Source organism: Armigeres subalbatus, chromosome 1, assembly GCF_024139115.2.
Source record: "Armigeres subalbatus isolate Guangzhou_Male chromosome 1, GZ_Asu_2, whole genome shotgun sequence".
Lineage (NCBI taxonomy): Eukaryota > Metazoa > Arthropoda > Insecta > Diptera > Culicidae > Armigeres > Armigeres subalbatus.
The window spans coordinates 297,150,661-297,176,892 of NC_085139.1; the positions used below are offsets into that span (position 1 = coordinate 297,150,661).

Genomic DNA, 26,232 nt, shown 5'->3' on the forward strand with positions numbered 1-26,232 from the left:
TTCGATTCCCGGTGCCGGTCTAGGCAATTTTCGGATTGAGAATTGTCTCGACTTCCCTGGGCATAAAGTATCATCGTGTTAGCCTCATGATATACGAATGCAAAAATGGTAACCTGGCTTAGAAACCTCGCAGTTAATAACTGTGGAAGTGCTTAATGAACACTAAGCTGCGAGGCGGCTCTGTCCCAGTGTGGGGATGTAATGCCAATAAGATGAAGATGATGATGATGATGGGTGAAATAACATTTACCCATATTTGAGTGAATGAAGTACCCATAAATAGGTAAATCAATCTAAGCGTGTAGATATTTCTTTTAAGAATATGTCAAAATTTGGCAAGTCAACACAGATGTGACAAGGCAAAACGATGTGATGAAACGACAAATAAAAGAGATACACAAAAACAAACAAACAAATTGCAAACGGAAGTTTGCAATCAGCCACCTGATAAGATTCCCCCAGGACCGCAATTAAGCAATACATCAGGGGGGACTATCGAGAACGTTCATACTTATGCTAACGCAAAGTATTTAACGCACAACATCGACTAGGAGGTGGCAACCATCACCACCCGTCGATCGCAAGCCGTGAAAGTGATCTATCACTAACTCATGTTGGGAAAAGCACCCCGGTAACAACCACCGCGGATGAACTGCAATATTTGCATACCTCATCCCGGCACATCCTCACAGTGAGTTTGTCCTGGGTCGTGATAATGTCGCATACCCGAGAGCATACCATTGTGCTCAATTTTGAGCAAACAAGACTGTTGCGCCAGCCAACAGTACAGGAACCGGGACAGGAATAGCTATCATTGATATCAGATCATTCTTTCACAAATTATTTCATTCCTATTTCAGTTGCTGTACCGTAGGAAGCTTCTAGATACTGCACAAAATGTTGCTGACGTCGGTACCTAGTATGCATTAAATTTTTTTGTCCAAAAATCTATAGAGGTTATTGTTTAGAATAATTCCAAAATAAAATCAAAGATATTATTTCCCTTTGTTGTCGTATGTAATTATTATTTCCTTTTTCTGTTTGTCATTCTGACAGTATCTTGACAGTATGCCACACGGAAATATCTTTAAGGGTCTGTCTCAATTGGATAATTAAACTGAAATTAAACTTAAAAGTGACATTTCAATAATTATCAAATAACCCTGCTCGCAGAGCAAGATTACTTTTGACAGATATCGAATCATTTTCCATCGATGTCCTATTGGAATTGCTGGGTAGCACCAGCCATTCTTATAACGGGGTGATTTTTTTAATTTTTGAACTGTCACTTTTAAGTTTAATTCTCCAAATGAGACAGACCCTAAATATCCGTTTCTAAGCTTCTCTAATCTCCTGAAAGACAATCCGGAACAAAATATTACAAAAAATCCGATAAAAAGTATGGGTATTTTTTAAGAATTGTCTTGTGTCGTCCCCTTGGGTAAATGATAGAAATATCATCTCATGTCGACCCAAGTGGTCGACATCCCTGCGTGCACAGGCTAATGGGATTGTTTGCAACCACGAACCTGCGTTCGTGTTGGTGAGAAATGTCGGCGAGACCCTAAAGCCCCAAACGCAATACAACGGAACGGCGACGGAAACGGCAAATTTGACAGAAAATATATGGGCTAACTGTTAAATTTTCCGTTTCCGTCGCCGTTCCGTTGTATTGCGTTTGGGGCTTAATTCATTTTTGCATATGCGATTTTTTTGGAATTCGGACACGGAAAATCAAAATCCCGACCCCATTTAAAATGCACGGGGTTCAAAATCCGGCGGAAAATTTTCCCGAGGTGTAAGGTACACTCAGAAATGAAAAAAATCATCGATAGTATGAAATCTAAACATTTCTATCATTTTTGAGATTTATTGAATGCTTGTATTCAAATGTATACTATACTAGCATAGAAATTATTCTGTGACCGATTTGCGCGAAAGTATTTTCTTCAGTATATTCGGTGATGACAACTCGCTTCCAGTTAGCTGAAACCACAGGATTTCAAGAAGAAAACAGAAAAAGTGTGGAAAATACAAATAAATTTAGGAACTATGATATGTAAGGTTTAATAGTGAATTCCGAGCAGTTTCACGATTATCACATCGCCTCGGCAGAAGTTCACTATAAATATCTATATAGGGACACGGCAGGTATTTCCGTCCGTATGAGTTTTACAAAAAAGCGTCTCTTTTATTGGTTTTCGAGACTATGACCAACAGACGAAAATACCTGCCGTGTCCCTACGGTGAGTAATCCTGCACACGTTTGTTCAGACAAATAACCAACAGTTGTATTTTCCTTAACAGCTGAAAAGCGTACCGATTTACCGTGACGATCTAGTGGATCCAGTCAGTATTCCAGCAAAATGTCTTATAATGGCATTCCCGGAACCATTCGATGTTGCAACAGACGTTTGCGATCACGAATCATCATCATCCTTCATTTTCGGAGCCATCGGGAAGTGGGAAGCAAATGTTGACCAGAATATCAAGATTACTTCAATTATAAAATGGTACAGTCGGAATTCGCTGGTTGGGATCTTAATACTTGGGTCACTTTTTAGTTGGGCCTCCGCTGGTTGGGCCATGGCCCAACTAAAAAGCAACCGAACGTCAAAATTCAATGTAAACACGGAAAACGGGATTGAGCGTCACTGGACATCATTTGTGATGTTCAAGTCGAAATACACGTGTTCAAATGATTGTCAGTTGACCCAACTAAAAAATCGAATTCGTTACTTGAGTCGCGGTTGTGGCTCAACCAGCGAATCGCGACTGTAGTGTTAAGTAATTCGAATGTGATATAAATATTATGTTTGGATGGTTGGTTTGTTTTTATTAATTAATTCCCCTTCGTTCTGAGTAAACAAACCAAAACTGGTGCAGAATCCACCTACATTCCTAGATTATATTGTGAACAAAACTATACTAAATACGTTTAAACCAAAGTTATACTAAGCGCCGTATTATTGATTGTTAATCTATTTTGGGGTCAACCAGGCGAATAGTGATTTAGCGCTGGGTGCTGCGGATAGAGCCGTTTTTGTGCTCTCAAGCGAGTAGGGGGATATTTTGAAATCAATCCCATAGGCAAAATTATTTTGCAGTTACTTGACTGTCAAACATTTCCCGCTCTTCGAATTTCTCTTTCCATGCTGCATGAAGGCACACAAATGCGCGAGACTCTACATGACTTTACGATGGTTTACGTACATTCCGGCTCCAATCAGCTGTTGTATTTCGTGAAATCTCGTAACGAGTGCATTTCAGTTGCATTCTTACTATTTTTCCACTCGAAATATAATGTGAATATATTTGTTTAAAAAAATGCAAAACTCAAACTAAGTTTATTTTTATTTTTTCCTCAAATGATAACAATACTTCTCAATATAAGATTCAAAACGAACATAACCACAATCTTCAATGTTTGGCTCCGGCACAATAGAAAATTTTGGCTTCACTTTGACAACCAAATCGATTCTATCCGCACCACCCAGATTTAGCGTAACTTCAAATCTAAATAGTATAAATTTATTTCTGAGTGTAGCCTTAAGAGCTGATTAAAATATATTTTCAAAATTACACATTTTTTTAAATACAGTCGCGTTTCGCTGGTTGAGCCACAACCTCGGCCAACTGACAGCCATTTGAACACGTGTATTTCGACTTGAACATCACAAATCTAGATTGCTTTGAGAATAGGTCGTATGTGCAAAAAAGAGTTTCTCTCTTTCGCTAAAATTTCGGCTAGTTTTGCATGTTTTGCTACATTTCCACTTCAGCATGATAGACGAAGCTATCGTCTTTGGATATCTGCCAAGAAATTCGAAGTAAACTTTTGTATAGTTTCGTAATAATCGAAAGAGAATAGATCCAAAGAGAGACTCTCTTTTGCACATACGACCTATTCTCAAAGCAATCTAGAAATGATGTCCAGTGACGCTCAATCCGTTTTCTATGTTTACATTGAATTTTGACGTTCGGTTGCTTTTAGTTGGGCCATGGCCCAACCAGCGAAGACCCAACTAAAAGTGACCCAAGTATTAAGATCCCAACCAGCGAATTCCGCCTGTATTGGAAAATGCGTAATTTTTTATTCCTTATTCGTGTTTTTGTCAGTGCCCTTTGAAGAGTGAAATATTTGAAGGTTAATATTTTTTCACAACTAACTTATTACAATAGAAGGTGATTGATGACAACATAGGTGAATTTTTCTGTAACTTCTTACACGGAAAATAAAAATTAAGCCCATAAATTTTAAAATTTCCATAACTCTTGAATTTTGTCACAAGGTTTTTCTTACATGTCCCGTTTTGCAGGTAGGTACGTTTGTCCCGTTTTTTCACCAAAATGATCTAGTCAGTCTACCCATAAGAATCAAGTAAACGGGGTGCAGAAAGCGCGGCGGTACCTTTCATGAAGGGTTCGCCGCGTGCAATTTTGAGAAAATCAGGCAATACAGAATCGTATAAAAATCAATACATTTTCTTGTGGCGAAATTTCAAAAGAGTATCTTATGATGTTCTTACGGCCAGTATCCTCAGTTTATAAAATGGTAGTTTCTACTATAATTTTTTTCTCAGTGTATATAAGGAAACAGATACGTCTAGCATCTTTTCCCAAGCACCTATTTCATCGCGCGCTACCAAATTTAACTGGTAACGCGATTTGTCAAATTTGCTACCATCCGCGATCGCGAGTCCAGCAAAACGTCAAAAAAGTGAAAACCAAAATAAATTGCACTGTAGTGGAAAAAATCCAATCTGGAAATAATAGGTACCTAGCTCTAATTTATATTTTTTGAAAGGAATATAGCAATATTTCCAACAGAGTGGTCCCGATTTAGTTTTGAGTGATATTTCAACCAAAATAGCAATTTCCAAGAACTGTAAATAAACGAATCTTATTTCTGACTGTATTGTGTACGTGAAAAAAAAAGTGGAGATGGTTAGCAGTTTATTGTCTGCTGGAGAAAACTGCTTCCATCGTTCGTCGTAACAAAGGTTTGTGTGAGATTTAGGAGTACAATAGAAAAGCTGGTAAAAAAAATGCTGGAACCAAAAACCGATTCCCAGCAGGACGAGCTGGATAAAAATCTGGGCAATGAGGTTCCAGCCAAAACCGTCACTAGTGACGGTGGCACGGTGGAAACGGAGAGGACTCGCGAGTTGCAGCTAGAACTGAAACGGATACGTGACGAGTTCAACCAGCAGCGGGCCAAGATGAAGGAATTGTACCTGGCGAAGGAAGGTAAGATCGGTCCGAAATGATAATCCTATTTAGGTTATTAAACGCGTTGAATTCATTTCGTGTGTAGGGGAGTGCAAGCGATTTGCGAAAGAAGCGGCTGCAATGCGGAAGGAATTAGAGGAGGCCAAGTCGCAAATCATGGTGATGGAATTCAATCGGGAGAAGGATCTGGAAGACCAGAACAGACGGGCGCAGGAAGAAATTCAGACGCTGCAACAGTTGGTCCAGGAAACGGTGGATGAATCGACTTACAGTCACGCGGAGATTCGTCGACTGGCCGAGGAGAATGAACGTCTGAGGACGGAACAACAGGAACTGAAGGAAGCGCTTGCTGTCGCGCAACAGGTGAGTTTTAAATGTTTGGGAAAATTACATTATATAATAATCAAATCAATTAATTTTTCAGGATTCTCCGAGCCTGGCACCGGTGCTAAACCAGGCGAAGAAGATTATTCGCAAGCTCGGAGCAGCCGATTCCAACAGCCATGACAATCTGGAGGATTCCATGCGGAAGGTAAACAAATATGTACGTACCAGCGCGAAATTGCGATTTATGTCCTTCTATTTGGTTGTATTTGATTGGTTGCTTTTTGGAAAATTATTCGCATGAGTAGATACTGTGGCTTACGAAATTCGAGACGATCTTTCATATGTTGTTAATTAAACAGGCTCAGGAAGATGCGGAGGTGCTACGATCGCTAGTAGTTCCACTGGAAGAAGAGATAAAGACTCTGAAAGAGAAGCTTCGGAACGCATATGAAGAGCTGGAAAAGCATCGAGGAGATGAGGCGCGGAAGCCTCCGGAGTCGGCTTTGGTTGGAATGCTGAAGGAAGCAGAACATAAAGATCCGTCTCCATTGGCGGAAAAGGATCATCCGAAGGATGACACACCTTCGGCTTGTGAGATGTGTCCTAATTACGAAACAAAATTGGTGAAATGCCAGGAACAGATCAACGATGAGAAGCAAAAGGCCCAGCAGCTGGAGAAGAGTGTTGAGCGGATGAAAGAAGAACTGGCCAAGGAAGGGGCTATGCGAGCCGACTTGGAGTCCCAGTGGCAGCAGAAACGCGAAGAACATAAAGCCGAGGTGCAGCAACTGAACGAACAAACGGCCAAAGCGGAGCAGGAACTTGGTGCTCTTAGGAAGGATTACGATCAATTTAAACAAACTGTAAACGATGAGTTACAAAATCTGACCGAAGAAAGAGAAAAGGTAACCGAAAGTGGCGGGAGAAGGGGATTTCTGTTCAAATATCGTAAAATTCTGGGTTAGATTATAATTAAATTGTAAAATATTTATACTACAACGACCTGAACTTTGACTTTGACCACTGACTAAACCGAAACGACTTCTTTGTTAGATTCTTCCCATAGAGACTCACCGTAGTCTCCGTCCTATTTCAGGTCTACCGGCATTTGGATGTCTTGGAGAAGGACAACAACTTCCTCTCGGGAAAGTACCTTGAAAACTCCGAGAAGCTAAAGGATCAAGAAATTAACCTTCCGCAGAGCATAGACGAGCTCCACGAGCTTGTTCTGACCTTGCACGAGAACCTTATTGTCACCAAAGCGGGCTGTGAATTCGCTGAACGGAAAACGCTCAGCATGCAGGATGAAGTCAGTATTCTGCGAGGGGTCCAACAGTCTCGCGAGCGAGACGTTCGTCTTGCCGAGAAAAACTACTCCAACAAAATCAATCAACTGGAGGACCAACTTCGGCAGCAGTATCAGCACTATCAACGCTTGGCCGCGCACAAAGAGGAACTGGAGCGGGCTGACGCCGACAATAAGCGGCAAATATCCGAACTTCGAATGCAAATCATAGAGCTGCAGGCCAATAACGAAAAACTGGACAAACAGAATCAGGACGTAAGAAACAAAATGAGCGTTCTCCAGGAAGACTTGGCCAACAACGAGGCCGTCCAGAAGGACTTTGTCAAGCTGTCCCAATCACTTCAGATGCAGCTGGAAAAAATTCGATCGGCGGATACGCAGGTCCGCTGGCAGGAAGAGGAAGACGTCGACCAGTGCCCCAACTGTCGGAAGGAGTTCACGGTGACGAGGCGGAAGCAGCACTGCCGCCACTGCGGAACGATCTACTGTCAGACGTGTCTCACCAAAACGGTCCCGACCGGACCGAATCGGCGCCAGGCTCGGGTTTGCGATGTGTGCCACACGCTCCTGGTCCAGGACACGGCACCCTACTTCAGTCGGGAACCACCGCAATCGCCCTGAGGTCAACAAAGGGAAAGCTTCTACTAGTTAGCGTTCTTGTACTTGTAATGTAAATGGAGTTCTATGATTAGCGTCATTTTGCTGTAGCCAGTTCTGTTCGGTTTGGGAATGGCCACCAGGCACGGTACCCCCAAGCGGAAGAAGAGTCCAAAGCTCTCGATTGACAACTTCGGAAAACGAGACAAAGCGAATGGGTGCGGGTAGGCAGGGAACGTTTTATTATTATTCTAATTCAAATTTTAGTGTACATTTATCTATTTCGCTTTTTCGTATACCGGACATTAAAGAAAGAAGACACTACTTACAAGAAAAAATGGCAAAATATAGAAATCGTTAATAAATGAGTGAGTTCTGTCCATAATTATTTCCGAAAATCAAAAGTATGTGCATCAGATAAAGCGACAAAATTGCATATTTTTTGTCAAAAACTGAAAAAGTAGAAAAAAATGCAAAGCAAAGTTTTGAAACCTGTCCGACCTGCTAAAAAAGTGCCTCGATCCTCCGAACTTCTACTAAACTTCCGGCCCTTAGCTTAGGCTAGTTCGCCGACTGGCTGATCCACTGTTCTACTGTTACGTTGTCTCGATCCCTCGAATCCTCCTAATTCCCTCTGGGTGGTCCACCGTCGTACATGACGTTCCATAACACCAGACCCAGTATGGAACTTTGCGGAACCCCTGAGGTTATGTCAACGCACTTCCGCCCTGCCTATGTATCGTATACCAGTACTCGATTCTGGAAGTAGCTTTCGAGAATCTTGTACAGGTACTCTGGAATTCCAAGACGCAGGAGCGCATCTGCAATAGCTGCCCAACTGGCCCTATTGAATGCATTCCTCACGTCAAGAGTCACTACTGCACAATAGCGAACTTCCCTCCTCTTGCGCTGGATAGCTATCTCCGCGGATTTGTTAACCGCCAAGATAGCGTCTACGGTCGACTTACCCTTTCGGAAGCCAAACTGGTTACTCGATAGACCATCAACACCCTCCGTGCGTATCAACAACCTATTGAGGATGATCTTCTCGAGCACCTTCTCCGCCGTATCAAGCAGGCATATTGGTCTATATGTCGATGGATCCCCCGGTGGTTTTCCCGCCTTTGGCAATAGGACCAAGCTTTGCCTTTTCCATGCTTCAGGGAAGACTCCCTCGTCCAGGCATCTCTGCATGATAGATCTGAACATCTCGGGAGCCTCAGCAATGGCCGCTTTGATGGCCAGGTTCGGAATACCATCCGGTCCTGGCGCCTTACCTACACTAAGGGACTGTGCAATCCCCGCAAGTTCCGCCACAGTTACTCTTTCCTCGTCGGCCACCCTGGCCCTTGGCAGCTCCACAAAGTGAGGCCAGGGAGTTGGGTCGTGACGTGGGAAGAGCCCCGCGATGATCCTCTCCAGCATCTCTGGAGACCGCTCTGTAGGGGCCATCGCCCCACGTGTCTTGTCCATTACGACCCTATAGGCGTCACCCCATGGATTTGCGTTGGCACTTTGATACAGGCCCTCGAAGCAGGCTTTTTTGCTTGATCTAATCTCAGTCTTTAGAGCGGCTCTAGCAGCCATGAACGCCACCCGTCGTTCAACACGCTCCGCTTCTGTGCGTGCTCGCTGCATCCGCCTCCGCGCCCGTAGGCAGGAGCGGCGCAGGTTCGCAATTGCTTGAGTCCACTAGTAAGCTGGTGGCCTCCCATTCCTAGGGTGGACTTTCTTAGGCATGGTGGCATCGCATGCACGCGAGAGTACTGATACCAGCTGCTCGCCGCTCAGACTTGCTTCTGTCAGGGCTTTTGCAGTCCCATTGCTTGTGCCCCGGTTCCAGGCACTTGAAGCAAATTTCGGGTTGCTCGTAGATGCCCACAGGGCACACCGACCATCCCACCTTGACGCTCCTTAACTTGACTACCTTGGAGGCATCCGCTGCAGATAACCGAACCAATGCTACCTGTGTCCCTGCTGGACCTTTGCGTAGCCGAACGGCTGCGGTGGGCGTCTCCACTTCACACTGTCGCCGCAGTACCGTGACGAGCTCTTCGACTTCGGTGATCTCGTCCAGGTCTTTAACCCTTAGATTCACCTCCGTCGTGAGTGCCCTCACCTTGACTGTCTCGCCTACGACTTCCTCCGCCAACTTCTTGTAGGCGGCGCCCTTTTGCGAGACGCCCCGCTTCAGCTCGAGGATCATCTCGCCCGTACGGGCACGTCTTATTCGACGTACGTCGGCGCCGAGTTCACCGAGCTTAACGTCACTCCTCATCGCCTTCAAGACGTCCGAGTACTTAGCCTCGTCCGTCTTGATGACTAGGGCATCGCCCCTGGAGCTATTGGCGCCTACTCTAGCCTTCTTGCTACCCTCATTCGCCTGGGCCTTCTTTTCGGCCCTTGACGTCTTCGGTTTCCTCTTGTTCTTGACCAGGGCCCAGGAGGCGTCATCCCCCTCTATTTCCCTGGTCTGGTGCGGCTGAGAACTCTCAGCCTGCCGTAACCCCTTACCACCGTCTTTCCTGGGTGGACGGACCATTCCACGTCCTTCCTCCCCCGGTTTTGGAGGTACCTGGCCGGGGTTTAGCTTCCCAGCCCCACTACCCTTGTTCGGGGTAGTAACCCTCCGCGTTTTGGAGCAGCCCCCAGGGAGCTCATCTCCTGGAGACTGTCTCCCCCAGTTTTGTGTCTGCTCCGTTGGAGCAGTCACCCCCGACGTGTCCGCGAATACTTGAGCCTCAGTCTGGGTAGACTTTGGCACCACCGTCTTCGCTGGCACGCCTTCGACCTTGCCTGAGTCCACGAATCCTTGGGCCTCAGTCTGGGTAGACCTCGACTCCACGGATTTCACGGGTTTACACTTGGCCGTCCCGACCGCCCTCTCCAGCTTGGCGTCCAACATCGACTTTCGAAGTTTCAACAAGCTCCTCCCCAAGTAACCGTAAGCATTAATTTAAGGCTTTAAATCGGCATTAAAGGTGCTTCAAAGCTTTATAACAGCCCTGCAAATGCAATGAAGTTCTCATCTAGCATTATATCTGCATCGTTAATGCTGCAAAATCAAATGTTTATTGACATTAAATTAGCATTACGTGAGCATTATATGCGTAATAAAAGCAGTGTTTAATGCAATCAAATATTTTGGTAGAAAAACCGGTTGGAATTTCTGTATGTAGTAGTGAGAACTTCCTCGGGTGAATGTGTCACAACCACTACTACAATTTCTATCGATAAAAAAGAGGCAATGGTTTAAATATGCCTTTCAGCAGAAAGATATGACATCGCATACGTGGCCAAAAGAGCAAGGAAGGACAACTTTGAGAGACCCGTGTCATGCTTCCAGGTTCGAGACCCATATAAGGACATTCTACGACGAAAAATTAGCAAAACACAACCCAGGTAACCATTAGCACTTTATTTCGCCTTTTCGGCTATACAGGGCTATTATAGAGCCAGTATGAAATTTGTTAGCTCTGTGGTAGCCTTATAGTCGCACGTACGGCTTATTTGAATGCTTATGGTTACCTGGGAATATCATCGGTAAACTTGCTAAGTAATATTGTCGGCGTAGCACCAAGTTAGAATTCGGAAGTCGGGACTTCCGAACCGAACTTTCTTCCGAAGTTTTATTTGTCAAACTAATTGATGCGTTGTTTAGCGCATCTTTAGGCGAATCCAGCGCACTACTTCCGAAGTTGGGAAAGTTGCCTGTATCTGGAGAAAAATCCAACTTCGGTCGAAGGTACGGTGTCGCCACCTACTTTAGTTAGGAATGTGCGTGACGAAAAAGTAAACAAACAAAGTTATTTTCGTAGCGTTTGAATTTGGTTTATTTTCAGTAAATTCAACTCGATCTAGTGGATCTTTTAGGTGATATCGATTATCTGAATAGTAAATTTACTGCCGGTAAGTAGAAACTTGTTCTATTTATTCGATTTGTGCATAGAAAAACCTTTCCAATTTGGGTATGTTTCAGTACCACAAAAAACTGTCTACTTTAGATAAAGCATTTTTTATTCTATTATCGATGATACGTTATGTTTAATAACTCTAGTGATAGAATTGGACTGAAAGAATAAATACCATAATCATTTTTTCGTTTGTACCTATTACAGAGGCCAAAATGAGCACTGAAAAGGCGAGTGTTTTTCCTGGAAATTTGGAGGTTAACAGTGTAGATGCCGGGAAAGCGAAGCACACTCAAGAAACAGCACCAGTTTTTCGTAACCGGACAATTTGCTGTGTTCCGGGTTGCAAGCAGCGATACAAGCCGGGAATATCTTTTCATGCTTTTCCCCCGAAAAGTGATGAAAAGCGATATCGCGTTTGGACGAAGAACCTCAGTTTGAAGTATGAACCGACTAAGACGACTCGTGTTTGCAGTCTTCATTTCAGCATTAAAAACTTTATTTCGCCAAGTAAGTATAATGTTTAAAATCAGCCTAATATAACATGAAATATATTCATTTTCATCCTTCTTTATTATAGCCGTTAATCGACAAACCGACCGCCTGATACTGAAACCATCTGCTGTTCCAGATTCGAGTTTACCCCACGTATCAGCTTCCAAGGAAGCAAGCATAAAGCGTCGCGCCGAGAGGGCTGAAAATCGATCGCTCCAAAAGGATTGTCACAAGAAGGATTTCGAAAATATTGAGACGTTCCAGTATTCCGTGCCCACTTTTATGGATGCCGGGATTCAGGTTGATACAACCGACATCGAGAAACGTCAAATGAAACGGTCATGTGCCATCTCTTTTGATGAGGATGAAGATGAACTGGTTGCTTGGACAGGATTGCAATCGAAGTCCATGTTGCATTTCATCGGCACTGTTATAAGTACATTGAAGGACTTTAAACGAAAAAGAATTCTACATTGACAATTGAAGAAGAAATTCTCATTGTATTTGTTAAGCTTAAAACTAATTTATCTTTTCGGTGTATATCGGTGCTGTTTCGTATCCATGTACAAACCGTATCTGCTTGCTTTCACCGTACGGTTCCAATTTTGTCCGCAGCCTTGAAGGCTTTGATATACTGGCCTACTACAGAACAAATTGCAAAAAACATTCCTCATTACTTCAAGCCAAAATTCGAAGATGTGGTTGTAGTACTTGATTGCACCGAACTGCCAATCACGAAGCCCAAATGCTTGCATTGTCGCATAAATACTTACTCTCATTACAAGTCACGTGAAACAGCTAAATATTTGATTGGTGTTACGCCCGGTGGAAGTATTTCGTACGTAAGTTCTGGATATGGAGGAAAATCCTCTGATAAGCAGATCGTCGTAGAAGAAGAAGTGTTGGATCGCTTAGCTCCAGGCGAAGCAGTGATGACCGACAAAGGATTCATGATAGATGAAGAATGTAAACGACGAAATGTGAAATTGGTACGTCCTCCATTCCTGAGAGCACCCCAGACACAGCTAAGCAAAGTGGAAGCAGCACAAAATGTACCTATTGCTGCAGCTCGAGTCCACGTCGAAAGAGCTATTCAACGAATTCGAATTCGTTCTTCAACAATAAAATTGATATTCTTTTTTTGCTGATTCTCGACGATCTTATGATCATCGCTTGTGCCATTGTGAATATGTCCAGTCCAATTATTGCCAATAATGAATTTTAATCAAAAGCAAAAAATTTAAAAAAAATGAATTTCGAAAGTACTTCAATTCCAAATCACAGATCATATTCTCGAGATTATCACAGAAGTTGAAAACAAGGGTCCTTAATTATAAAAAAATATATATTTTAAATTACAGAATAACAAGATAGATTTATTTCCAAAATGTCCTCAGTTTTAAGTGTATACAGGTATTTCAAGTAAATGTTGAAATAAACTTCTTTGAGAGCGTTCAAAAGTTCGTACACGTACTCTTCTTCCAAATCAATCGTTGATATAAAACATTTATCCTCAAACTCTGAATATATGATGAAATCGGCTTTGGTACACTGAAGCACAAACATATTTATTTGTATTTGTGCAAAATACTGGTGTCTTCTTCGGAGTTGCTTAGATGATTTGGTCAGATACGGTAAATCCCCCAAGAAATCGTCGGTACTAGATGTTTTCCCTGCCAATGGACATTTCACTTCGATGATTTTTCGTTCGCTAATTATCACACCATCAGGAGAACATCCAATCCATGGTATTTGTGGTGGAATAACAAATCCACATCGCTCTACAGAGTATCCGGTTTGAGCTATGTAGGATTCGATCGCCATTTGCTCGCAGCGTCGTCCATGTTCAATGGCTGCTGTCTTAAGGTTTTCTGGCATTATCATCCTCACAACTTTGCGTTTCCAATCTTTAGACTTCTCCTTTTCGGTCGCATAGTAAGTGAAGAGTGAGTATGCGTTTGAAGCCGTTATGCGCAAACTGCGTTCCTCAAGCCATTCATCCGAGTTTTGTGAAACCGTCCTTAAGCAAATGTCGGTGGATTCTTTCGCGGAAACGCATATTTTCATTTCATAATAAGTTGAAAGGTTTGTTTCCAAAGGACCAACAAAATATTTATAGGTAAGATCAAATTCAGGCCGAAATAGCTCTTGAACGAATAGTTTCAGAGTTTGCATAGAAAAATCTTCGAACGATATGATTGAGCATGACGAATTTAAAGACAACTTGCGTGTTGAAACTTCAATACATTGTAAATCAATGTTTGTTTCCGTTTCTGGGTTGATATCGTCTTGAACTGAAGGTCTGCCACAGAGTTCATATCCCAGTGCACTGTTCGGAAAACCTGTAACAAACGTGAAAATAACATACCGTTTATAGTTGATACTACTCTATATTTCAATAAGTGCTTAATTTTACACTTAGCACTTACTTTTTACAAATTGTTGCAGAATTTGCGATTGTTCTGTTTCCGACACCATGTATTGCTGATACTTGGTGTTTTTGATCGGTTTGCTGTTTTCAAATGGTTCTTCAACTTCAGATACGTTTAAACTATCCTGCATTGCTGAGCCCGATCTTTCACTGAAACACAGATCTTTCAGCCGCTTAGCTCTATACATGTCCGATGCGGTTTGAGCGGCAATTTTGCCCCATTTTTGTTGTAAATCGGTTACTGTAAGCAGAGGAACTGTTGCATCCCTTTTTGACGAAAAATCGAATTATTATATACATAAAATACAAATTGGATGAATACTCACTTCAACAAATGGTATAGTACGGCCATTTGATGTTTGCACTTTCCTTTCCCGGCTTTACAAGTACAAGAAAAAGTCCATTGCACTTGCGATTCATTTGTCCGGATCTTGATCACGTGTGGTGCAGAGCTAGGTGAAGATGACTGCAAACATGTTGCAAAAATGCTTACTCCATCCTCGTATATTTGTTCCACTCCAACAATCAATAAATGGCCAGCGTTATACACTCTTTCCCCCTCATGGACTAGGCGACTTCCGCCAGCAGCAAAATCGAAAATGTGAGTTAGCTGCACGGGTACCTCATATGTTCCGCAGTCGAGGTTTGACTCCTACAATCAATGAATAAAAACGATACAGTTTCTTCTCGATTCATAACAATTTTTCACCAAACAACTTTCACACCATATACAACTGATGTAAGGGAGATGTTCTATGCTTCAATAGATTATTTTCAATTAATTTTTCATTAATAATTTATCGTCACAAAAACGGTTACATTTGAGGTAAAAAAAAGTGGTACATTTTGTTGTGACGAAAAATCTATTTCACACTATTTCTATGGTTGATATGATGCAATATTTTGATAATTTATGAAATATTCTTGCACTCACTACTTACCATTGTTGATTAAAAACTCGTAAAATAACAAAATTGATTGAATCAAAAACTGTTTTTTTTCTTACGTTTGTTTACTTTTCCGTTCACGCACACAAGCTGTCAAAATTTGCTTCGTAGTCGCGAATAAAAAGCGGTATAAATTTAATCCGGATACACAATACCTATTTATAAATAACTTGAATCACCAACAAATAATGGTGGCAAAAATATATTTTTGTTTTGCTTCAATTCCTCTTATTCGTGGTGATTCGGAAGTTGCTCATTATAGGCAGCTGATCAGCTGACCGCAAAAGCTTTTTAAAAGTGCGCGAAAAATTCGCTCGAAATAATGAGCGAAAAAATCTGACGTTTCTCTCTTAACCCTATATTAGCATCACTAATGCAGCAATTGAGCTTTCGTCTGTGCATTATAGTAGCATGCTAATTCGCCTTTTCCGGCATTATATCAGCATTGTATCTGCACTCAAAGCTGATAAACATTAAACGGGTAGCATTACGTGCAGTTATACCCAGGTAACCATAAGCATTAAAATAAGCCATACGTGCGACTATAAGGCTACCACAAAGCTAACAAACTTCATACTGGCTCTATAATAGCCCTATATAGCCGAAAAGGCGAAATAAAGTGCTAATGGTTACCTGGGTGGCTGCTTTTATTCAAATATTGTACAGCCAAAGGCTAGAAGTTGAAGCTTTTAGCACCAAAATTGTTAGTTGGGTATACCCAGGTAACCATTAGCACTTTATTTCGCCTTTTCGGCTATATAGGGCTATTATAGAGCCAGTATGAAGTTTGTTAGCTTTGTGGTAGCCTTATAGTCGCACGTATGGCTTATTTTAATGCTTATGGTTACCTGGGCAATGCTGAATAAAAGAAAAGCCTCCGCAAATAATCCCTTGAACTTCAACTCAACTATTACCCAAATATCTATCAGCTAGTCAGTTTATGTCGAATATATTTAATCTTTTATCGTTTATGCAGCTTTCATATAGTCATAAAACAGCTCTGTCTGAATTAGCAATCCAGCGTATCGATTAAGAGCTCATGTATCCAATTGTGTTGCTTGTTAGCAACTTCCCATATTACGGTGAGTAGCATTCACAATGAAAACGTTTTCGCTGTTGTTATAGCACTAACAATATAGCGTAATGGCGCTATAAATGAACTAACGAAGCTTTTAGGCAACTTCTGTATCTTTGAAGATTACACAACGTTTAAGTAAACCTTATACTGCTTCTTTTAATAGCTTATCAGTATGGAACGTCAAAACCGCAATGTTTACATTTGATTTTTGTTGCTGTGTATGAGCTATTGATTTCTGTAATTCAGCTACAAAGGTATTCACCTGCTCTTATAGCAACTGACAAAGCGCTGTCATTAATGCTAGCAGATAGTGTAAGAAAACAAGCCATTTAAAAGCGATATTTCTGTTTACGGCTACTGTTAAACGATTAGCAGCAGAGTAGCATCTATACAGATCGAGAAAATGTTGCCTAAAAATAATTTCAGCGATTGATGATGCATAAAAGTTAGCCAACAGAACATGCTGACAGATGTTTGAATAATGGTTGAAATAATGCTGAAGGCATTATTTTTAAGCTTATGTGCTAAAAGCAGCATGTAGGCCTCTTTCTAACGTTTATACAGCATGAATCCGAAAATAGCGTTAGCAAAATAACCTATAGGGTATGCGAAGAAGCACATCCATAATTTTCTTTGTTATTTACATATGTCAAAGTGACGGTGATAACAGAGCAGCGGCCATTGAATCAGGAGATCAGGAGTTCTAATCTAGGTAGCAACAAAATTGATATTTCAGTATTCACAAAAAAAAAATAAACTCCGAAATTTACTCTCCGCTCAAATAATATTTAATCAAATTGAATTCAGTGGCTGTATAAAACTTATTTAACAGATTCAAAAAATCTGAATAAGCGCCATTGTAGCGAATTATATTACTAAATGGTTTAGAAAAGATTGAGAAAAACATGTGTAACATGCTGTAAAGTTGTTGTGCAGGCACGTCAAAAACAGCTGAATAGATTCGCCAGATTTGCTGGTAAAAGCATTGAATAGAAGTTCTTGATCATATGTGCAGTAGCCGTTCGATAAATGCAAAATGTTTACTTTTCAGTTAACCGATAACTGTTCGATTGCAGTTCGATAACTGCAACGCATTCTAGCTCTAGACGTCAAACGGTTGTCAATCGACGTCAGATGCAATAAAAGTGCATCTAAATGTGCAGCGCAATGCAGCTGTCATTGAGTCAGACATCAGTTTGAAATTTAGCGGTCCGATAACTGCAAAACTGTTGCAACTATCGAATTGCAGTTAAAAAGCATTGCAGTTAAATGACTTGCAGTTATCGAACGTCTACTGTATAGCACACATATTCAGCTTGAAGCCGTATAGACGAGTTGAAATAACATTTACATTGACATTAAATGTTAGTTGGGTAGCTGAATTAAAGCAGCATTATAATGTTTACGGTTACTTGGGTCTTAAGGTCCTTACTGATATTATGCTTCGATGACGCAAAGTCGATGATGTCGTCCAGCTGTTCCGTCGCCACCTCGAAGGCCGAAAGCCCATCGCGTTTGCGGTTCATCGCCTCCCCAAGCCATGGGCCGTCCATAACCTCTACCGGCGTAGCCGGAGACCTGAACAACCCACCTCTTGCGAAGGGGTTGTCGCCTACACTACTATCAATAATTGAAGAATTGGGTTGTTTAGGGGTATATATGTTTTTACATATTCTGAATCTGCATTAAAAACTGAGCCTAACCCCAATTTTTCAGAATTTTTGGAGCACCGGAACCATTTTTAATTTACTTTTTAAATTTATATGGGACTAAAAATTTGTTCTTATGCTGCATGGGCCAACTGTCATTCTATGAATGTTAGTGTCACTCTATCGATTAAAATGGTTTATTGTTTGCTGTATAAAAACGTGAATAAAGGGTTTACAAACAAAATAAAAATATGTTGGAGATTGGAAAAGCATGCTCTTTATGTTAAACTATAAAAAACCTCATATTTTTCTTTGCTAAACAACCCAATTGACTTGGTTTTTCATTTTGGTCCCACGAGATGCTCGAGAAAAGAGGTCCACCACGCCAGAGCCCAGCATAACGCGGTTAGGGACAATTACTGTGGAGGGTGCCCAGGTACCCCACAAGCTCCGTTAAATGCCCAGGTACCCCACAGGCTCCGTGCCCTAGCTTAGGCTAGTTCGCCGACTGGCTTGCTGAGATCTACTGCTACGTTGTCTCGATCCCTCGGAGGTCGTGCCGCAAACTTCCTCACTCGAATCCTCCTGACTTCCCCCGGCGTCGAGGGTGGTCCACCAGTTCCGGTGAAGGAAACTTCCGCACTGATGGTGCCCCGAGTACCGGCGGCTATCGCAGGGGACGCTTTCGCGCATTGCGCCGACTTCGTCTTCGGGTTGCAGAGGTGGTCCGACAGTTCCGGTGGTGGATGACGTCCGCACTGGCAGTGCCCTACATACCCGAAGCACTTCCTTCTTCTTTATTCTTTCTTCAGCAGGTTGGCTGATCGAGTGCCGAAGTCGGTCCGACGATTCCGGTTGGCAGAAGACTTCCGGTTCGCTGGCGCCCCGACGACCTGAGGCCAAACACTGCTCACTGCGCTGGATATTCCACCGAGACTACGCTTACCCAAGTAGCACACGCAACATCTTCCAAAAAGCACTTTGTTTCTATTCAGTTTCATTGAAGACATTGGAAAAACATCAAAGCGCGAAAAAGTTGCATCAAGATGTCAAAAGCGTTCGAATTGTGATCAATGTGTAACCGTTTGGTTACAAATTGTGGATTTTTGTTTTGTCATTATGTTGTTGTGTCAGAAGCTTCACGTTTCTTGTGCAATAACAGTAGATGCTACCACAGAAACGTTAGGGATTGTACCGCTGTAATTACATGAGGAAGCTACCAAAATCCAACATGGCATCATGATGTGCAAATGTCATGTTGGGTGAAACAGAAATGAAAATAGCGGGAAAATATGGAGGGAATTTCTTTTAAAAGAGGAGCCATTGCCCAAATTCGGCCTCTTTAATATCAGGCGTCCGTGTGCTGAAGAAGTGTTTTTTTTTAAAGTGCAGTTGAAACAGTGTGTGAAAACTCCCCCCCTTCCTAGCAGGAGCTAGATTTCATCATTGAAGAAACCTGTTCAGGTAAAGCGACGCTGTGCACTGGAAAACCCGGTTTTAATACCAATCGGTCCTTTAGGACCTCTTTTGTTTCTTCCTCTACCTTTTGTGGTAGATTCCGCTCAGCACACGGCTCGGCCCGCGAAGCCAATCGGCTTCCGCGCCTAACCGTAAAAGATCGTGGATCCTCAAAGGAGGACCTTTATCTCGGGCCGTAGGCCCTAACCGAAAAGGAGATTTCCCCTCTCGGCCGTCCAAGGTGGCTAAGCCACGGCCGGCCGATCGCGCCTACGAGGGAAGACGCCTGCCCACCATCGTCCAGCAACGCCCGCTGGTCCCGTCGGACGACGATCGTCCGCATAGCCGCTCGCCTCGCTATTCCGGCGAGATTTCTGGCCGCACAGCTGGACAGGAGTCGCTGTGCCGGCTATTTCGGCCCCGTCATCAACAGCAGCAGCGGTATGTACCGGTACGATCGATAGAATTAGGATACACTTAACAAATTAACACACAATTTGATTACACAGAACAACACGCACACGCCACAATTAGGAACCAATAAAATTATATGAGTAAAGTGAAAGTTCCCGGTGTTAGTTTTTGTTTACCGCGAAAAACCCTTGATTACCCAGTAGTTAGCCGACCCTGGGATTGCCGGAGAGTCTCTTGTGTCCTGGTCTGGCCTGGCTATTGATTGTTGACGATTCAGGAAACTCTAGTTTCAAATGTTTCATCAACATTGCAATATAGTATGCGTTTGACATTTGGAAACAAACAAACAAAGAATACTGTAATGCATGTTGCAAACACGAAACAAAATCAACAAGTTGCATATTTTTTACCATGTGACTTCAATGCGTCTTTCAAAATTAAATTGTTTGTTTAAATTAAGTTACAAATAAGTTGAGTGTATCTTCATGTTTGACTTAGCATCGTTCATCGTTTTGACAACTTACAATTTATTCCGTTGATGGTGCAATCAAGTTACGGGGAACCCGAGTGCGAAACTTCAGAATCGTATGGTTTTTATGCTGAGTCAACATGCAGTCCCTTCGAAGTGTTGAATGGTGATGTGGTAGAGTGAAGGACTATCAATCACAAAATCCATAAATCGAATCCAGTTTTATATTTTTATTTTATTCATTTTTTTCGCTGTAGTATTTTGCAACATTATTGCAATTTTACTGCAATCGAAGGATGTTTCCGTAAGCACCCCTTGTGTTTTTTGATTGCAAAAGAGTTATATTTGATGGCACATACGCAAGTAAGTAAAGTAAAAGCACATACGCAACGATAGTTTTTTTTTCCGAATAGTTGCAACACAGTGAAGTTCAGTAGTGAAACAAGTTGTGCTGCTTGGGTATTCGCTGGTCACTTCTCCATCTACACTGCAGCTCTGACAGTATTTGCGTCACGACTCTGCTGCCTACATTCCACGTGCCTTCTTCGTGACACATTTGCTCCGTGATGTTGCCCGCCCGTAGAGCAGGCATTCCTCTACGTACTTCCGCAAACCTTGGGCAATCGAATACCAAGTGGTCTGGAGTCTCTTCAACATTCTCACACTCTGGACATAACGGTGAATTAGTATGTCCAAACCGATGTAAGTACTTCCGGAAGCATCCGTTACCCGACAGAAACTGCGTCAGGTGAAAGTTTACTTCACCATGCTTTCTGTTCATCCACACCGACATGTTTGGAATGAGCCAGTGGGTCCACCTCCCTTTCTCCGTACTGTCCCACTCTTGTTGCCATCTCGCCATCGAATGGATTCTCACCTCCTTCCTTACGTTTCTGGCGTCTCTTCGCCGATAGCACTCGATGTCTTCCTCCAGGGTTATACAGATGGGTTGCATCCCAGCAATAACGCATACAGCCTCCGACGATATCGTTCTATATGCGCTCGCGACTCGAATGGCCATCAGCCGGAACACAGTTTTCAGCTTTTCCCAGTTCCGCTTGGTTTGCAGTGTAGGAACCCCATACCGCAGTATCGATAAAGAGACACTAGCTAGCATACGCCTCGTGCTGCTTCTTGGTCCGCTTTGATCCTCGTTTGGCATGATCCTCGCTATTGCGTTCATTGCCTTCGCCGACTTTTCACAGGCGTAGTCAACGTGGCTGTTGAAATTTAGCCGATCGTCGATCATCACACCTGGGTGCTTCAGTGATCGCTTCGAAGCTATCGCATGGCCTCCGACGACGATCTCCATCCACTGGATCGCTTTGCAATTGGTGATTAATAGCACCTCCGAACACAGAATTAGCGCGGCAAATTGAGCTCTGGAACAACCACACAACGTGTGTTGGTTTGGCGCAAGCATCGAGATTCCGGGGGGCCAGACATCCAGCACCAGTGTCGATTACCACACGATCGAACGACAGGGGGAGCGCACTGAGGGGTAAGAAACTTGCTATTGGAATGGAAACTTGGAATGGTTTCTAATGGTGGACTTGATGCAGGATCTCGCACGGCGTCGTTCTTTCCGGACACGGTCCACATCCGACCAACAGAAGTGCTGTCCCAGGAAGCTAAAGTGAACACACATTGTTGGCGATCGGAGAAGCAAACCGACGGGTAAGAAAACTTGTCATGATGGTCAGAAAGTGTTTTAATAGTGCATTTAATGCATTTGAGCATTTGAGCAACAGAAGAGCCTTCACAGGAAGTACGAATGAACGGGCATTTTTAGCCGCACTCGTTCTAACCAGAAATTTGCCTCAGGGCTCTTTCTTTTGTATTTTCTGCAGCTAGACACGCTGAACAAGAGCCACGGCTCCCCGAACGAGAAGCAAAGAGCGACGACGATTGTGGTGAAGGACTACCGAGGGTCAGATCCGAGGGATCCGAGTAAGAACCACACTGCGTGAGGGGTAGGAGGCGAAAGGCGTTCGAGTGGAGTAAACCAGCTCATTCGAGAGGCGGTGTGCACGGATCACACTCGGTCAGCTCCTAGCAGCGGTGGCGAGGCAAATCTAATTCTTCTCCGGCCGACATAGCGCCTCAGCTGCGAGGTGCCCGCGGCTCGCCCAGCCCTTGATACAGGCAGGGGTCCCCAACTCACCTTCGGCGGACAGCAGGTCTGGCTGATGACAGGTATGCGGAAGGACGGAGGAAGCGACAGATGCAGCGGACGTGAGTGTTATGTTTAAGACGTGAAGAAGATGAAAAGAAAGAAGCATGCACAGTGAGCAGGAGAGTAGGGCCGCAGAAAGAAGCATGAAGGGTATGAAGCACATTAATAAAATGTTTGCACACTAAGTCTTGTTTTGTGGCGTTTGTAGTTGACTAGCCCAGCCGACTAATCCCCTTTTATCACGGAGAGGTCGTTTCTCAACAAGATTTCGTCAGTCTATTGAGGATGATTCTTTCCAGGAGCTTCCCGAGCGTGTCTAACAGGCATATAGGGCTGTACGCGGCCGGATTGCCGGATGACTTTCCTGGCTGAGGCAGCAACACCAGCTTCTGGATTTCCACATTTCTGGAAAATGGCCTTCATCCAGGCACGGGAAAAGACACTCCACAATTGCCTTCAGCTTGTCCGGGAACATTTCAGCTGGCGTCGATGGGCCTTTGATCTTTGCCATCACGACCCGATACGTGTCCCCCAGAGGTTGGCGTCTGCTTCTCGGCACAGCTCCTTGTAGCAGTCTGACTTGCTAAGTTGGATAGCCCGTTTCAATGCGGTCCTAGCTTCCCTTGCGTTCCTCTCTCGCTGGTTCCGTCCTTGCTCTCTGTGCCCGCAACCGAGCTTTGAGACAAGCAGCGCGTAGCGTACTTAGCCTGTCGTTCCACCAGTAAGCTGGACGCCGTTTGCTTCTCGGTTCTAGTTTTCGTGGCATTGTAGCGTCGCAAGCCCTTACCATCACTCTTGTTCAGAGTTGGTCATTTCTCACTCTTTGCCTTGAAATGTGTGGAGCTCTTACCTATAAAGAGAAGTGTATCGATTCACACTTGCGAGCGCTTACACTTGCGTGTATATCAAGCCGGGAGAAACATGATCGATAAAGAGTGAGAACTTTTTCAGTCGCGTGTGTTTTGCTGTTGTATATAAAAAAGGTCTATGTTCAGGCGCTTAAAACGTTAATTTCCATTGAAGATTTAGGACTCAGCCTAAATGTATGCCTTATTGACTGTTTACAATTGACATTTTTCTGTATTCTTTACACTTGTGCGTTTGTGTGATAAAGAGTGGATATGACACACGCTCTTCCATATAAAGAGAAAGGGTATTCCTGCACAATTCTCTTGAAAAACGAATTGAGAAAGAGAAATTTTTACACTTACACTTTGATTTCTCCTCAGAGCGAACCAACCCTGCTCTTGTTAGCTCGGCCGCATCAATGATCTCGGTACTGCTGTCCGGTCGAAGTGCCTCAACGAATAGGTTTTTGTTGAAGGCTTTCATTTTCCACCTCCGTTCACTGGTTATCCTTCTTCGTGTGGCACCAGGTTTTCGTTGGCCAATACGGTGGCCAATCGAATCGCTTGGTGGTCGCTGTGGGTGTACTCCTCGCTAACTCTCCAGTCCATACTTGCCGTTAACGAAGAACTGCAGAACGTGATGTCGATGATAGACTCCCTCCCATCTCTCCGAAATGTACTCACCGAGCCTTCATTACAATCGTACATCTAGCTTCGCTAGAGCTTCCTGCAGGATATATCCTCTTGTGTTGGTCACTCGACTGCCCCACTCCACTCTTCAGGCATAGAAGTCACCTCCTATGACTACCGACCTTCGTCCGATCAACTTATTGGTTAACTGATCCAATATCTGGCTGAACTGCTCCACGGTCCACCTTGGAGGTGCATAGCAGCTGCATAAAAAGACGTCGTTGATTTTGGCAATCACGAAGCCTTCGCATGAACTCTCCATCACTTCTTGAATAGCCCATAACTTGTATCGCAGCCAACCCCGTACTATTTATCACCCAGTTGCCGTTATCAGGGGGAACTCGATACGGCTCTGCAATTATCGCGACATCGCACATCGTTTCTGCTGTAGACTGCCATAACAGTTGCTGTGTGATATCACAATGATTCAGATTAATCTGAATTATCTTCACTACTGCTGGCTTGCGATCGTCCTCTTGTAGGCTGGGCATCTGTAGCCACCCGTCTGATGGTCATTTCCGTCCTCTGATGTGCAAAGCATACACTTCGGTCTTTGCGTGCAGTCTCTCACAAGATTACCTGTTTCCCCACATTTCCAACACATGTTTGATCTGTCTGGACCTTTACAAGCTCCTGCCCGGTGTCCAAATCCCAAACACTTGAAGCACCTTTCCGCAGATTTGCTCACTTTTGGGGCGGATTTCAATGGGCATTTCGACCATCCAACCGTAAGTTTGCCTACTTCCAGTGCCTTATGAGCAGCGGTTACTGGCAGACGAATCATCGCTGTCTGTGTGCCTCCGTACGCCTTCCTAATCCGGATCGACATTTGTACCTCGCCTAGATTGCACTGCGCCTGTAGTGCACCCCGCAGCTCTTCTTCCGACGTGATCTCGTCTAGGTCTCTGCACAAAATCACCATCTCTGGAGTTAAGGCTTTGACTTCCGCCTCTGAGCCCAATGATTTCGCAATGCGCTTCTGCATAACCCAGCTATGAACCGCAGAGTCCTTCTTTAACTCGAAGAGCATCTCTCCGGTTTGTGTGCGCTAGCTCACTAGCACAGCTTCCCCCTTTGGCGTCTTTTTACGAGGTGAAGGCTTTTTTTTCCCGTTCTGCTCCATTTTCCTTGCCTCTATTCGCTTCAGCTGTTTCTTTCTCTTCTCCTTCTGACCTACTACGGTACAGTATGGCCCATAAATAAATGCGAAAATGTTTTTGCCTTTCTCGTATACTAAGGGTCTGTCTCATTTGGAGAATTAAACTGAAATTAAACTTAAAAGTGACATTTCAATAATTATCGAATAACCCTGCTCGCAGAGCAAGATTACTTTTGACAGATATCGAATCATTTTGTATCGATGTCTTATTGGAATTGCTGGGTAGCACCAGCCATTCTTATGGCCGGGTTATTTGCTAATTTTCGAACTGTCACTTTTAAGTTTAATTCTCCAAATGAGACAGACCCTAAGTATACGGTAAAGGCTATATGATCGCTCCAAAAACAAACTTTCATAGAAGTCCCGGAGACCCATAGTGTTATATACCGAGCGACTCAGCTCGACGAATTGTGGTGATGTGTGTGTGTGTGTGTGTGTGTGTGTGTGTGTGTGTGTGTGTGTGTGTGTGTGTGTGTGTGTGTGTGTGTGTGTGTGTGTGTATGTGTGTGCGTCTGTGCGCACCCACCTAAAAAAAATGTCACTCATTTTTCAGGTAGTTATCCTTAACCGATTTACTCGCAACAAGTTGTATTCGACGCAGGACACTCTGCCATTGTTTCCTATTGAAAATTGGTCAGATCGGACTATGGGCTCGAAAGTTATGGCCTAAATACCACTTTTTTATAGAAAAATTGAGTAAAAAATGTCACTCATTTTTCAGGCACATATCCTTAGTCGATTTACTCGCAACAAATTGCATTCGACGCAAGATACTCTACCATTGCTTCCTATTGAAAATTGGGCAGATCGGACTATGGGCTCAAGAGTAATGACCAAAATACTATTTTTATAATGCACGAAAAATGCACCATTACCGCTAGGTGGATTAATCAGAATTTTTAACTTAAGTTTTTGTACATTAAAGGGTTATTTCTACTATTCATATAAATGTGTGTAAGCAAACGTACCATGAAAAAAAAACATTTGTGTCTAGTAAATGCATTCATGAAAATAATTGTAACTATGTAACATAGTCGCTCAACTA

At 43.3% G+C, this 26,232-nt stretch overlaps 3 protein-coding genes across 4 annotated transcripts; 2 read left to right on the forward strand and 1 right to left on the reverse strand.

Annotated features, from left to right (window-relative positions):
• The first annotated feature begins 4,701 nt into the window (after positions 1-4,701).
• On the forward strand, positions 4,702-7,830 carry LOC134207772 (rab GTPase-binding effector protein 1). 2 transcript variants are annotated; one of them, XM_062683655.1, is made up of 5 exons: positions 4,702-5,250; positions 5,318-5,595; positions 5,657-5,776; positions 5,919-6,464; positions 6,656-7,830. In XM_062683655.1, exons 1-5 carry the CDS (start codon positions 5,049-5,051, stop codon positions 7,484-7,486), a joined length of 1,977 nt encoding a protein of 658 aa, XP_062539639.1. In that variant the 5' UTR covers positions 4,702-5,048; the 3' UTR covers positions 7,487-7,830. The 2 variants fall into 2 exon arrangements, with proteins under 2 accessions (XP_062539639.1, XP_062539640.1); XM_062683656.1 differs by having other exon boundaries at positions 5,657-5,764.
• Positions 7,831-11,588: 3,758 nt separating this feature from the next.
• LOC134207486 (uncharacterized) lies at positions 11,589-12,345 on the forward strand. Its single transcript, XM_062683199.1, has 2 exons — positions 11,589-11,883; positions 11,954-12,345. The coding sequence occupies exons 1-2, from the start codon at positions 11,589-11,591 to the stop codon at positions 12,343-12,345; spliced, it is 687 nt and encodes a 228-aa protein (XP_062539183.1).
• An 873-nt stretch (positions 12,346-13,218) lies between these two features.
• On the reverse strand, positions 13,219-15,014 carry LOC134207487 (uncharacterized). Its single transcript, XM_062683200.1, has 3 exons — positions 14,626-15,014; positions 14,298-14,566; positions 13,219-14,210 (listed from the first exon to the last, which is right to left on the reverse strand). The coding sequence occupies exons 1-3, from the start codon at positions 14,649-14,651 to the stop codon at positions 13,219-13,221; spliced, it is 1,287 nt and encodes a 428-aa protein (XP_062539184.1). The 5' UTR covers positions 14,652-15,014.
• Positions 15,015-26,232: the final 11,218 nt, after the last annotated feature.